At 49.0% G+C, this 14,737-nt stretch overlaps 1 protein-coding gene across 3 annotated transcripts in view; it reads right to left on the reverse strand.

Annotated features, from left to right (window-relative positions):
• FAM13C (family with sequence similarity 13 member C) overlaps positions 1–10,191 on the reverse strand; it is an 83,289-nt gene extending 73,098 nt beyond the window's left edge. For all 3 annotated transcript variants that reach the window (XM_066619162.1, XM_066619161.1, XM_066619160.1), the window contains exon 1: positions 9,982–10,191. In XM_066619162.1, coding sequence (XP_066475259.1) covers positions 9,982–10,043 — 62 coding nt within the window. In that variant the 5' untranslated portion in view covers positions 10,044–10,191. The remainder of the gene's footprint in view (positions 1–9,981) is intronic.
• Positions 10,192–14,737: the final 4,546 nt, after the last annotated feature.

Consider the following 14,737-nt stretch of genomic DNA (forward strand, 5'->3'; position numbering starts at 1 on the left):
ATCTGCAGAAACCCCAAAGAAAACCCACAAATGCATGAAACAGCTTCATTTCTAGTACTGTATTTAATTTCTAAAAGGAGAGGTGTCACTGTTAGGCCTGCCTGAAAACCACATTCCTAAAAGCAAAGGTCACTTATCCCAGATATCTAAGCACTGGTTGATCAATGGCAGTAGGTCAACATTTAGTTTTCTTATTGCAATTGGCAGGAGCCTGCAACAAAATGTTGTGGTCCCAGCTCCTAAGAGGAATGCTCTTGTCCAGGGTTCCAGCCAACCAGGGATTCTTGAAACACTCCCAAGTTGGCTGGAGTTCAGGGCTTGCTGAGGGCAGGACGGATAAGAAAGAAAACTTGCTCTCCTTAAGCCTTCCTCTGGTACGCTATATAGTGCTGAAAGACTCTGGTTTGATGTTGGCTGCCTGCCCCAAACCCAAACATGGTGTCTTCTTCACTGTCTTTTTTCCAGATACACCCCTGGATATTGCAAGGAGAGGTTTTTAATTCATGACACACTCCTACTTGTCTTGCTATAAGCTTATAGCTTATACCTTATAGCTTTCTGCTTATAGCTTCTGGTTAAAGCAAGTACACAATTCCTTCACAAGACTATAAACAACAAACAAAGGTGATGAGTGCAAGGGAATGCATGGGGAGCCATGGTTCCCCCATATCCACTGTTTCTTGAATCCACGGTGGGGCCAGGAATGCATCCCTGCTGATATGGGGGCGAACAACTGTATGCGAAAACCACTACCTCATTTTTGGGTGGCCTTCTTTCATATCCAGACTGATAGGCACGGGACCACCCAAGTTCAGTGCGAGAAGCAACAAGATGGCACTAACTTTCTGCAAGTTCCATTTGTATTAGGGGGGGATCCAAAAGGGGAAGTTTACACTGAGAGTTCCAGGTGTTTTTACTTTTAATACTAATGGGGAAACTTTCAGTATAGTTTCAAATTCAATGAAAGGAAAACAGTCATAGAGCTTTTTTAAAAAATGCAATTAAAAATCTTGACAGCACCTATGGTTTCTAAAACTAAATCCCAGTAGAAGAAACACACTATAAATATTTAATATGATTAAAGTGAGCTAAGTGAGCTAAGGGTCAGCTACCAGGAGGGTGGAGGAAGGAGCTGTGATTAGGAACACCTGTGTCTGGTCTCGGGACTGACGAGTGGCTGCTTTCTCCCTGCAGGTACCTGCTTAAGCCTTTTTTCCCCTGGTTTTGGGCTCAGTGAGCTAAGGGTCAGCTACCAGGAGGGTGGAGGAAGGAGTTGTGATTGGGAACACCTGTGTCTGGTCTCGGGACTGACGAGTGGCTGCTTTCTCCCTGCAGGTACCTGCTTAAGCCTCTGGCTTGCCAGAGGCGCGAGCCTTTGGCGCGAGAGCCAAAGGGCTCTTGGCCTGGGGCTCGTGCCCTGAAGACCAAGGCTCCCTTCCTGGCTGACGAACTGAAGCAGTGGTCGGATTTTTCCTCCCCTTCTGTTTAAGGCAGGGGAGAGAGAAGCAACTGAAATCTTTAGGGCAGCACAGTCTTTTTGCAGCAGAGGATTGGCCTGTGAGACACCCAGTGCTAGGCCTGCCTTGTTTTTTGTAAGCAGTCCTGCTGGGTGTCTCTCTCTGTATAGGCCAGTCTCAGAAGGTGGGCCTTGCCACATGTGTTTCTTTTTAGGAGGGAGCTCAGGGGAGGGGAGGGGTGCCACTATCAAGAGAGTGACGGGCCAAGGGAGATATGGCGGTGGGAGTTGGACAGGCCGTTACAGGAGAAGGAGAGTTCATCATAGGCAGATCATCTCTCCTTCTGGTCCTTCCCCCAATTCTCGGATGCCTGGTGGTCTTGGCGGTGAGTCCCTGGATCTGAAGCTGCTGCTTTTGAATGTCAGGTCGGTGAATAATAAAACCTGCATCATCCGGGATTTAATCCTGGATGAGAATGCCGACCTGGTATGTATTACGGAGACCTGGTTGGACATGACAGGAGGAGTTAGTCTCTCTGAACTCTGTCCTCCAGGTTTCCAGGTGTTGCAGCAGCCAAGATTGCAGGGACGGGGAGGGGGAGTTGCAATGGTCTATCGTGAGTCCATCTCCCTTACCAGGTGCCCTGTCCAGCAGTTTGCTGGGTTCGAGTGCCTGCATGTTGTGTTGAGAGGACCGGACAGGATTGGGATTCTGTTGGTGTACCGCCCGCCCTGCTGCCCAACAGTCTCCCTGCCTGAGCTGACTGGGGTGATCTCGGGGGTGGCATTGGAGGCCCCCCGCCTATTAGTGCTGGGGGACTTCAATGTGCATGCCGAGGCCCCTGTGTCAGGTGCAGCTCAGGATTTCATGGCCGCCATGACAACCATGGGCCTGTCCCAGAAGATCTTGGCCCCAACACATACTGCAGGACACGTGCTGGACCTGGTGTTTACAGCTGGGCACGGGGGCAGTGATCTGGACGTAGAGGAGATCAAGATCACTCCGTTGTCATGGACAGATCACTTCCTGGTAAGGTTTAGGCTTGTTGCGACTTCCTACCTCCGCAGAGGCGGGGGACCGTTTTCTATGGTCCGCCCCCGGAGGCTAATGGATCCTGAAGGTTTCCTGAGGGCTCTGGGGGATTTCCCCACTGCCAAGACTGGCGTCTCATCTGAGGCCCTGGTTGACCTCTGGAATGGGGAAATGACCAGGGCAGTGGATGAGATTGCTCCAGAGCGACCTCTGCCACGTCGCAGACTCGGAGCGGCTCCTTGGTTCACTGAGGAGCTGCGAAGGATGAAGCGGCAGGACAGGCGTCTAGAGCGACGGTGGCAGAAAACTCGGGATGAATCCGACCGGACACGGAGTAGAGCCCATTACAGAGCCTATTCCGTGGTGGTGGTAGCAGCGAAGAGATCGTTCTTCTCTGCTATCATTGCGTCTGCTGACAACCGTCCAGCAGAGCTGTTCCGTTTGGTGCGGGGCCTCCTTCATCAGCCCCCCCCCAGTAGACCAGGAGGAATACACGGTCAGCCGCTGTGACGTGTTTGCGCAACATTTTGCAGATAAAATCGATCGTATTCGTCACAACTTGGATGCCACATTGACAGTGTCTGACGATGTCCCCTTGGCAACTGCTTGTCCTGTGTTGTGGGATTCTTTTCAGCTTGTACAGCCTGAGGATATGGACAGACTCCTTTGGAGTGTGAGGCCATCTGCCTGCCTGCTTGACCCTTGCCCAGCTTGGTTGATAAGAGCTGCCCGGGGTGGGCTGGCTGAGTGGACAGGGTGGGTGGTCAACTCTTCCTTGATGGAGGGGACGTTACCACTCGCTTTGAAACGGGCGGTGGTTCGCCCCCTCCTGAAGAAGCCCTCCCTGGATTCCACTGTGTTGGATAACTACCGGCCAGTCTCCAACATCCCGTTTCTGGGCAAGGTAATTGAGCGGGTGGTGGCGTCCCAACTCCAGAGGGTCTTGGATGAAGCGGATTATCTGGATCCTTTTCAATCTGGCTTCAGGCCGGGCTTTGGGATGGAAACCGCCTTGGTCGCCTTGGTGGATGACCTACGCCGGGGACTGGACAGGGGGAGTGCGTCCCTGTTGGTCCTGCTGGACCTCTCAGCGGCTTTCGATACCATCGACCATGGTATCCTTCTGGGCCGATTGGCCGAGTTGGGAGCTGGAGGCACTGTTTTGCGGTGGTTCCGCTCCTACTTGGAGGGTCGGTCCCAGATGGTGGTGCTGGGGGATGCCTGTTCGACACCCTGGCCCTTGAGATGCGGGGTGCCACAGGGCTCAATTCTGTCCCCCATGCTATTTAACATCTACATGAAACCGCTGGGAGAGGTCATCCGGGGGTTTGGAGTGGGGTGCCATCAATATGCTGATGACACCCAGCTCTATCTCTCCTTTCCTCCAGACTCCAGGGTGGCGGTTGAGGACCTGGAGCGCTGTCTGGAGGCAGTGAGGATCTGGATGGGGGCTAACAAGCTGAAATTAAATCCGGATAAGACAGAGGCTCTCCTGGTTAGGAAATCCTCGATGCAGGTGCTGGACTATCGGCTTGCGCTGAATGGGGTTGCACTCCCTCTGAAGGAGCAGGTCCGCAGCTTGGGGGTCCACCTGGACTCGCAGCTGCTCCTGGATTCCCAGGTGGCGGCTGTGGCAAGGGGGGCCTTCGCTCAGCTTCGGCTGGTGCGCCAGCTGCGGCCGTACTTGGATCGTGCAGACCTGGCCACGGTGATCCATGCCTCGGTGACATCGAGATTAGATTACTGTAACGCACTCTATGTGGGGCTGCCCTTGAAGACGGTTCGGAAACTGCAACTAGTGCAGAATGCGGCAGCCCGTGTGGTTACTGGAGGTAGGCGGTTCGACCCTGTCAGTCCGCTTCTCCAGCGGCTGCACTGGCTGCCCATTCGTTTCCGGGCCCAATTCAAGGTGCTGGTATTGACCTTTAAAGCCCTATACTGCTCTGGACCAGGGTATCTTAGAGATCGCCTGCTCCCGTACAATCCGGCTCTCCCTCTCAGGTCATCAGAGAAGGCCTTTTTACAAGTGCCGCCGCCTAGGGAGGTACGTGGGGCGGCTGCAAAAAATAGGGCCTTCTCAGTAGTGGCACCAACGCTATGGAACTCCCTTCCCCTTGACTTAAGAATGGCTCCCTCTCTTGAGACCTTTCGGCAAGGCCTGAAGACCCTTCTGTTTAAACAGGCCTTCTGAGTTCTCGGCCTTTTAACATCTTTTTAACATCTTTTAATATTTTTTTTACAGGCCTGATTCTTTTATGACTTGCTGCTGCTCTATGCTCTTTTTACCTATTTTTACTCTGACTGCTGTTTTTAGTATGTGTTAATATGTTTTTATTTGTTTTTTAAATTGTTTTTAATATGTTGTAAGCCGCCTTGAGTCCCTTCGGGGAGAAAGGCGGGGTAGAAATAAAGTTATTATTATTATTATTATTAATTTAACATGAATATTTAACATGATTAGTGACTGCAAAATAAGGACAGTCCTCACTACACTGATAGAAGGAAGCAAGAAAGTAGTACACTGAAGAGTTCCATTGCCAACAATATAAACCAACCTCTCTGTTCCAGACTGTGCAGAATTAACAAGTACCGTGGCCCTACAGCTTGCACTTATATTTCACAGGGATTCATGCTTACTGTAGGAGGAGGCTATTCCTAATTTGAGAAGCTGCTGCAATTCGGTCAATTCATCCATTATGGACATTTGCCCTATTTAGGAACATGAGAAATTTATACTCAGCAACCATTCTCTATTAGAATGAGAATATTTCAACATCTTTCTACTTTGCTCCAAGAACTGTAAATACAGTCTACTGAGATACTTCCTCATCCTCACATCAATTCAAAACTAACCTGCCTTTTTGTTGTTGAAACATCCATTCAGGATGCTTCAGGATAAGTGTTCAGCTATTACCTAGAATCCTGGAATTTGGCAACTATTAGAATGAAGCATTTTTTCAAGATGGTTTTAAATAGTCCCATGCCATTTAGAAACTGCAGTTTGGAATATGCGTAGCGCAAGACACGTACAGTAAGTCCTCCTTATCAGCGGGCTCAACATCTGCAGATGCAAAACCTGCAACTCAGAGGGCCTCCCAGATGTGACTGAAATTGGCTTCCAGTTACATCCAGGAATTGTTCTGAGGATAGGGATGGCCTCAGAAATGGAGTGAGCCACGGACCTTCCCTGGGCTCAGAAGGCGTCCCTGACGCAACAAGAAATCACTTCAGGTTCGCAACTTCTGACCATGTCTGGGAGATGTTCTGAGACTGGGGAAGGACCATGGCCCACTCCATGGGCCTTCCCTGGCCTAAGAACACCTGGACTCAACTGGAAGAGGCTTCCCGGTCATATCCAGGAGGGCTTCTGAAGGTGACGGGAGGCCTGCGTGACCTCCAGAGGTCTGGTGTAGCCCCTGGGTGAGTTTCTGCAGCATTATGACCCTGGCCCCTGCAGATATCATTATTCATAGATTTTAGTATCCATGGATCTGATCACCCATGGATATCGAGGGCTCACTGTACTAAAATGTCTGAAGTGGATATCCTTCTGTCGAAGAATCAAGGTTACATCATAATCTAGGCAGGCAAGGTAAGCTACATCCAAGACAAGAGTCCTGTTCAGAAGTTCTGCCCCCACACTTTACTATACATGTGAGAACTTTCTGGTAGTGCACTTGGTTCAACTCCATCTGTTATGTGCTGGTGGTCACACACCCTGAGCTCCCTGTGATCAGCATTTGTCTTCAGTGTCAAACGCGAAAGACAGAGAGATTCTCCCTGTAATTGACACCCTGGAACATTCCAGACAACTATTGATCATGGCAAGGGTGAAGGGTGGGACCTTATCAGTGCGTCACTGGTGAGCATGGGGAAAACTCAGGCTACCAGGGAAACCCTCAGGTATCGAAGAACACGTGGGGCATCGCCTCTGAACAGGACTATGTTAGGAGTTCCATGGCCACTTCTCTTGAATTAGATTGGGAGAGAGGAAAATTTCCAGTAGCAGTTGGGAATGCGTATTTCAGTTCACAGAATGAAAATTAGTATGAGCGCATATGTATATATTCACAAACATACATACACTGAAAAAACAACTGGTCAGAAATTGACGTGTTCTATCCAAAAATATGAAAACAGCCCACAAAAACAAAAACAAAAGCTTACTAGTCAGAATTATTGCTTTAAAGTGTAAAAGCTGATAAGGTAAACAGACCTCCCCTGGGGCCTTGCTGCATTTTATGCTAGTAATTAATTTTCTGATTTCATACCACAATGTCAGGACCAAAAATCGAGCATTTTGGTGTGACTAGACAGATATAAATATTGTCATTTATTGCACACACACACATCCTTCTATCATTCATATCGGTCAAAGCACTTGCTGCTATGCTGGGATTTGGTAAACAGATTTACAAGCTTTCTGGTTTACGAAAATATGGCCTTTCCTTGAGGGAGAGTGTGTTGCCTGGCTCCAGCACACCAACTGTGTAGCTGTGGCAAATCCACTACTTGTTTTGTTCTCTTCGGAACATATTGAATATGCCAGTCATATGCTTAAAATACCATTCAGTATATATTTTAGCAGCCAAACACTGGGGTAAGCCTCAGCAGCTGCAATGGGTCAACTTGGACCTGTACCAACAATATCGCTGGGATTAGGATACAGTGTGTGGCATCAACACTGAACACACTCCTTTCTCAGGCCCAATCCTCTCTTCCCTGCCTCATTTCTTCCCCATTCCATCCTTTCGCTGCCCTCCCCCCACCCCTGTGCTGGACCTACCTGCTCTTGTGGGCATCCTGAAGGCTCTGTCCTTCCCACCAGTGCACCAGCTACTAACACTGCCACAAAGCACTTTACAACTTTTTGCGACAGTGGTGCCATTAGAGCATATGTCCCTCTAGCGCAGGCCCTGAAAGGATTGTGCTGTAAATGTGTCTAATCCTTTAAAGCAGTGATTTTCAAACTTTTTCATCTCACGGCACACTGACAAGGCAATAAAATGGTCAAGGCACACCACCAGGTTTTTGACAATGGACAAGGCACTCCATGCTGCCAGTGGGGGCTCACATCTCCCATTGGCCCTATTAATAAATGACCTTCCCCCAAGTTCCTGTGGCACACCTGTGGACCACTTACGGCACGCTAGTGTGCCACGGCACAGTGGTTGAAAATGGCTGCTTTAAAGTAACCAGAGCATTGCTTCCTGAGAGTATCAAACATATTCTTCTTTCGGTCTCTGCATATGCAGGGAGTTTGGGAAAGGGGACCTGGGAGCCCAGAGGAGTAGCAGGTGTCAAGGTAAGAAACTGATATCTCAGATTATGTTTCAGAGCTCAGACGACTCCTCCTCTGCCTTGCACTTAGCACCTTAAGTATCTCTTGTCTCCCTCTAGCCCCACATGCTTCATCAATAGCAGTTATTCTGGGCCAAACTAGACTGTGAACAGGATCATGTTTAAATGATAACATAGGTGGCAGGGGGTGGTGCTGGGCAAAGTGGATTTAACCCTTTTTGCCTGTACCACCATTCCCCCCCCCTCTCTCTCACTGGGGAAAACATACAACTATCACATGGGCATGGTATTTTTCTTCCTGTTGGGCAATAGCAACAGGTGGGGTAGGGGCACTTGACAAAAGGGCCTGAAAGGATTTTAACCTTCCCTTACCACAGTTGTGCCCCCACCCCTATCCTATTGAATTCAATAGGATTGGGGTGGGAGCACAACTGTTTTTAATGGGGGGGGGGAACTGTTGGAGGTCTTCACATCTAATGTGGCTCAAGGGCTTGCAGGCAAAACGTGAGGGGCCTCTTATTCTTGTTTGTTCCCAGTATCCGGCAGAGCAGAGATTTTCAACCTTTTTCATCTCATGGCACGCTGGCAAGGCACTAGAATGGTCAATGCACACCACCAGATTTTTGACAAAGCACATTGTGCTGTGGATGGGGGGGGCGCTCACATCCCCCAATGGTCCTACTAATAAATGGCCCTCTCCCAAATTCCCGCAGCACACCTGGGGACCATTCGCGGCACACCAATGTGCCACGGCACAGTGGTTGAAAATGGTTGTGGGAAAGGTTCAAAGAGGGTCAGCTACCCCAGAGACTCTCAGTAGGAGGAGCTTGGAGTGAGTGCACTAAGGGAAGGGTGTGAAAGGCCTGACAGGACAGGTGGAATGGAGGGACCCCACATTTTCATAGACACTTGCCACAATTCAAAAACATCCTATCTCTCCCTTGCAGCTTCTTAGACAGATTCAGAGATCCATCCCAAAACTACCTTTGGTGGCTGTTTTTTTTTTCTATTCCCATCATTTCTGCAATGGAAAATATACTTCACGCATAAACAAATCCATAAACTGCTTCCCTTCTGCTGACCTTGCTAAACCCTTGTATTTTTTCCAAGCTCCAGGAAAATGAACAGTGGTGGTGGGAGGGGGGGGGGAGGAACCTCATGCTAAAATGGATCACAATAGCAATGCAGCAGAAGACATGCTCTTCCTGACAGCTGAAAACACATCGAGCAACTACAGGGACAGTCAAATGAGGAAAAATTGCTGCTTGAAAGGAAAGCAGTGACAGCACATGCCTTTTTTAAAATGGGGAGGGGGGGGTCGTTCCAGCAAAATAAATAAATAAATAAATAAATAAATAAATAAGCAAGCAAGCAAGCAAGCAAAGCAAGCAAGCATTTTTTAAGAGGCAGAATGCATTAGTTTTCAAAAACAAAAACCAGAATTCTCCAAATCCATATGAATTTGGGGCATGGGGGGGTGGCAGCTGTCTCTTTCTTTCTCTCCTTCCCTCCAGCTGCCATGCCATACCTGAGCAGCCTCGTGTGCTGCTGGAAACCTCCCATACTTGCTGGTGGCGATGGGGAATAAGGGGATTGAACGCAGCGTGCCCTAAACATTGATCCTCCCCCTCCCCATAACACACAGACGTAGAAACGTGCAAATTAAGAGCCCGATCCCATGCGTGTCTACTCAGAAGTCAATCCCATTATAGTCAATGGGGCTTACTCCCAGGAAAGTGTGGCTAGAATTGCAGCCTGAGAGCCCAATCCTATGCCTGTTACTCAGTAGTCAATCCCATTATAGTCAATGGGGCTTACTCCCAGGAAAGTGTGGATAAGATTGCAGCCTGAGCCCAATCCTAGGCATGTCTACTCAGAAGTCAGGCCCATTATAGTCAATGGGCTTACACCCAGGAAAGCGTGGCTCGGATTGTAGCCTAAGACAGTGAAACCCCCCACCGCCCAACAATGCCAAGAGCTCGTAGGGTGGCCGAAAAGGCGTTCAGCTGCTCAAGGGTTAACTGCTCCCCCCTGCCCTGCGCGCAGAGATGGCTCGCCTTGCGTTGCCATTCGGCGGCAGGTCTGGGGGGGCTTAAGGACGATCCCAGGAGGAGGCACGTCTTTTTGCCCTGCTGGCAAAGCGCATCACCGCGACCCACAGCGGAGCACAGCACACAGTCGGGGCACTTACTCTGGCAAGGCAGGGCTGCCGAAGGAACGGTCCCGGGAGCTGAAGCAGAAGCAGGAAAACATCAGAGACGCCCGCAGAGGCAGAGGGAGGCAGAGATCAGCGAGGCCACTGCTGGCGAGCTTCCCCCCGGGTCCTGCTCAACACTCGCAGCACATGGAGAGGCATGGCATGGGAAAGGCAAGCGGGTGCGGGAGGTAGGGTGTGCGAGTGTGCCCGCGGCTCCTTTCCGTACACAAGGCTCTTCTGCACATGCTCACAAGCCCCCCACCTCCCCTGGGATTTAGCCTTGCCAGGCTCACTCCAAACCACAACGCCCATCAGGCATTGCTGCTGCTGCTGAATGAATGAATGAATGAATGACTCTCACAACAGGGCTCCTCCGGAGAGGTGAGATCGCCAGGCGCGCATCCCTGCACTGAGCTGGACTAGCCCCAGTGAGCCTCCTTGGCACCAGCGCTTGCTAGCTGGTTGCTGTGTGCCCTCTGGGCTATTTCTCCTGGGTGAGTCATCCTAGGAGATTCCCTTCTGTTTTTAGCCTGAGGCCATCCCCGCCCCCCCCCAAACGCTCATACGCCCCACGGGGGGGGGGCATGTGGAAAAAAAGACACACAACCCAGTGCAAGAAGTTGGAAATGAGGAGAAGAAGCATTCAGGGACCACCTGAATCATTTTAAGATAGGCACTGAACAGGCAAAGTTGCTTCTACTTTGTTATACAGGCAGGTGCCGCTTAATGACCTTCTGCTTAACAATGGACCACATATATGACGGTGGTCGAAGTGCAACTAAGAGGCTCTTAATGAAGGCAGGTAGGTCTCAAATCGCCTGCAGCATAGTGTGTATTAACGCAACAAAGAGGCTCTCAATGCCAAGAAGAGGCAATCTATCTCCAGCGGCCTGCGCAACCAGCAAGTGTCTGGCAGGGAATCTTTTCTCACAACAAAGGCACTAGATTGGGCTGAATGTTTGCTTAACAACCTAATCGTATAACAACTGGGAAAGGATAACATATCCCTGTCATTGAGTGGAGCACACCTGTATATAACAAATGCTGGGGGAGAGAGAAGCTAATTTCTGTATATGCAACCTCAAGCAAGGTGTTTTGCAAAATTTGATGGAGGAAAATAATTTCACTTGCGCACCTGCAGAGCATCATCTACCTATGCCCTGCAGTGGACTTTAAGAATAAGCAGCAGGACATATGAAAGGTGGCCAGAGGGAGGGAGTTGCCATACTCTTCGGTCTGTGATTTCCAACCTTTTTTGTCTCGCGGCACACTGACAAGGTGCTAAAATTGTCAAGGCGCACCATCTGTTTTTGGACCATTGACAAAGCACACCATGCTGTTAAGTGGGGGGCTCATATCCACCAATGGCCTTATTAAGAATTGACCCTCCCCCAAACTTCCACGGCACACCTGCAGATCTTTCACATCACACCAGTGTACCCCAGCACAGTGGTGGAAAATGGCTACAATATGTCCTGTTTTCTCATGCACCTTTCACCCCTATTGGAGTTAGGGCCGCATTAACCCATGGCCGGGCCCCTAGGCTTTCGAGTATTTTGGGCCCTCTCTGGCACGTCAAACTTTCACCCCACTACAGCTGACAACTGTACTTATAAGAGTGTATATCTGGATATATGTACACGTATTGCTGCAGCGCTAAATGCCTTTAGCAAATGCCTGTGCTACAAGTGCTACAACTGCAAAGTGCCTTTAGAGATTGGAACCCATAGAGCGAATGTAACAGTACCTCAGCAAAAAAAATGACAGGCCCCTAGTCCCTAGACTTCAGCCTAGTCAGCCTTATAATACAGCCCTGATTGCAATGCTTCAGACTCCCAATTTTGAAGAACACAGGTCTTCAGAAAAGACTCCAAAGGGGCAGGTGAGAGGGCTTTTGAAGGTTTCTATGCAAGAGACACCCCCCTTTGTCTTCCTGTAAAGCTGTGTCCACAGTTTTTTTCTATATACCTGGAGCATGTGAGTGTTGGCCATATTGAGCTGGCTCATTCATCTGATCATGATTTATTCATTTTTATGGCTAGTATTTGGAACTACCTGGCATCTAGCTTGTAGAAGAGAGTCAAATGTTGTCGAATCATTAGTTATGGCACCATTCAGGCGCATGGTATGAAGAAGAAGTCTGAGCCCCCAAAGGGTTTAGTAGCATCTACAAAAGGGACACAAAAAGCAAGGCACCAGGAAAAGGGGAGGGGAATGGAAGGCCAGGAAAGAATCTGCTATTGCTATATAATATATGCAAACACATAGGCTTACTTCCAAGAGATTTGAGAACTGGGTCAAAGCCTTCATGGAAAAGGTGGACTTTGAGGAGGATTTAAAACAGAAGCCCCCGAAACTTTCAACCATCAGGGCCGCATCACTCAGTCTTACTCATTTGCAGGTCCAGCATAGAAAAGTACTGTACACATTTTGTACATAATTAACAGCCCAATCCCTATGCATGCCAACTCAGATGTAAATCCCATTATAGTCAATAGCTTTCTCCCAGGTAAATGAGGATAGGCTTGCAGCCTAAGAATGTGGTGGTGGGCAGGGGCAGAAGAGGATGAAGTGAGAGGGGTGCCTGCCATTATAATGCCACTGGGCTTAATGGACTGGTCCAAATGTGTAGGTGGGACAGAGGTGGCCTGTCGGCTGCAGTTTGAACACTTCATTCGGAAGGAAAGAAGAAAAGTGGCATCATGAAGGTATGCTGGGCAGTGGTTCCAGGTGTAAGGGGCAACAAGGGAGAAAGGATGAAGTTGTTTGAGGGAGCGTTATTAATAAATACATCCTAGGAAATAACTTTTCATGGGGTGGTGAGTCACAGGAGCAGGGTAGCATGAAAGAGGGAAGTGTACATAAGTTCACAGCTCATCTTTGTCATTAAAAAAATTGCAAGCTGTGACTGTCATCGAGTTGGTTCCAACAATACCCCTGCGACCAACTTAAATTTAAAAAGCTTGCATGAGACCATTCCATTTCATGGAAGAGGAGCCATGATGTTTGTGGCTCTGCCAATGCACTGCTTGTGCAAACGGAGAACACATAGGAGCACAGGGGATTGCACACCCTCGTCAGAACTGACTACCAGTTATGTTAATCTTGTCTCTCCCTTCCCCTCCTCCCTCAGTTGTCTCCGCAGCCTGTCAAAGTTTAGATTGTAAGTTACCTGGGGCAAGGACCTCTTCCTTTTTCAATTTATGTCTCAGGTGATGAACGGGTTACTGCAGTTTGTGGATCCAGGCAAATAGTTGTTCACCATGTGGTCTATTTGTGTGATTTGCATAATGTTGAAAGAGTGAATTCTCAAGAGATGTCCATCAAGATGTGATTTTCCTAGACACGAAAGAACTTCTTCCTGCACATGAGAACTATGAACTGTTTGCCACACACCTCTTGCGCAGTGGAAACATAAGACCAAGACAGACCAAGCCAGAAACAAATGAAGACGTAAGTTGTTCAGAGTCAATTGGGGAGGGGGGGGGAGAAAACACAAGGAGACTATAAAAGGCCTTGCTCTAACTCAACCCGCAGCTTGTGACTGGTGGTCGCAACCAGTAGTCGTGGGCTAGCATGGGCTCCAACAGTCTCTGACGGGCCAGAGGCTCATTGGAGGCGGGCGGCTCCCTGCAGGCCGAATTGGGGGTCCCCAGGATTTGCCCACTCCTGTCCTCGAGCATCTCTAGCAAGTGCCTGTTGAGCCTCTGCTTTAAGATCTTCAGTGAGGGAGAATCCACCACCTCCCTTGGCAACCTGTTCCACTGCTGAACTGCCCTTACCATCGAGAAATTTCTTCCTGATGTCCAACCTGAGCCTTCTATCTTGCAGTGTGTCCCAATTTTCTGATTGATGACTGAAAGGTCAAAGAGAGGGGGTAGGCCTTGTTATAATAATTTTCATTTGCAGTTGTTTTGTAATTATGTTCCGTTTTAAAGCTATGCTTTTGCCTTGCTTGCATTGCTTAGGTTGCTTTGTTGATGTCACACAACTGGTACTTTGCTTACCTAATAGTTACAGAAGTTAGGTGGCAGCACCAGCCATGGCATCTTCAGGCAGCTGTTGGAGGCCGGATGCCCCAGCAGGGCCTGCCCACCTGCCTTTGGGCTCTCCCTAGAAGATATGCCCTAAATGTATTGACTTTGTGAGACATGTGGGGGGGGGGGAGGCTGGTCCTTCCATTTTTTTGCCATCATGTCCCAGATCAATACACTGTCAAGGCATTGCAGATGGAAAACACAGTGGCTGCCCATTACACAGGCCTCCAAAATTGAGGGTCAGAAAAGTTTTTCCCAAACTTTATGGTGGTTTGATATGAATTTGGGGTGCCGATTCCAAAAACGGCATCTGTTTTGCCCTATCACGTCTAGTTTTGGAGATATAGTATAGCCTCATTAGTGAATGGTTCAAGCAGCTTCCTCATGAGGCTATGCCATGTCTCCAAAACTAGACGTGATAGGGCAAAACGGATGCCATTTTTGGAATCGGCACCCCAAATATACCCAGGAATTGGTGTTACGTTTAAGGAAGCAAAATGTGTGTTGGCCTGTGTTATGAGCAGCTCCTGAGAGAAGTCTATTGTTGCTGCTGCTGTCTGAAGCATCAGTGGCAGAAGCAAGACAAGTAAAGAAAGAAAAACAAAGGCTGGTGAACAAAGTAAGCTCCCTTGTGAGGTTAGGAGAGCCAACCCATTGTAGGAGAGGGCCTTCTGAGCAGCACTTACCAGTTTGCCTGGTATGAGGTTTGCCTC

The sequence above is a fragment of the Tiliqua scincoides genome, chromosome 3, assembly GCF_035046505.1.
Source record: "Tiliqua scincoides isolate rTilSci1 chromosome 3, rTilSci1.hap2, whole genome shotgun sequence".
Taxonomy (NCBI): Eukaryota; Metazoa; Chordata; class Lepidosauria; order Squamata; family Scincidae; genus Tiliqua; species Tiliqua scincoides.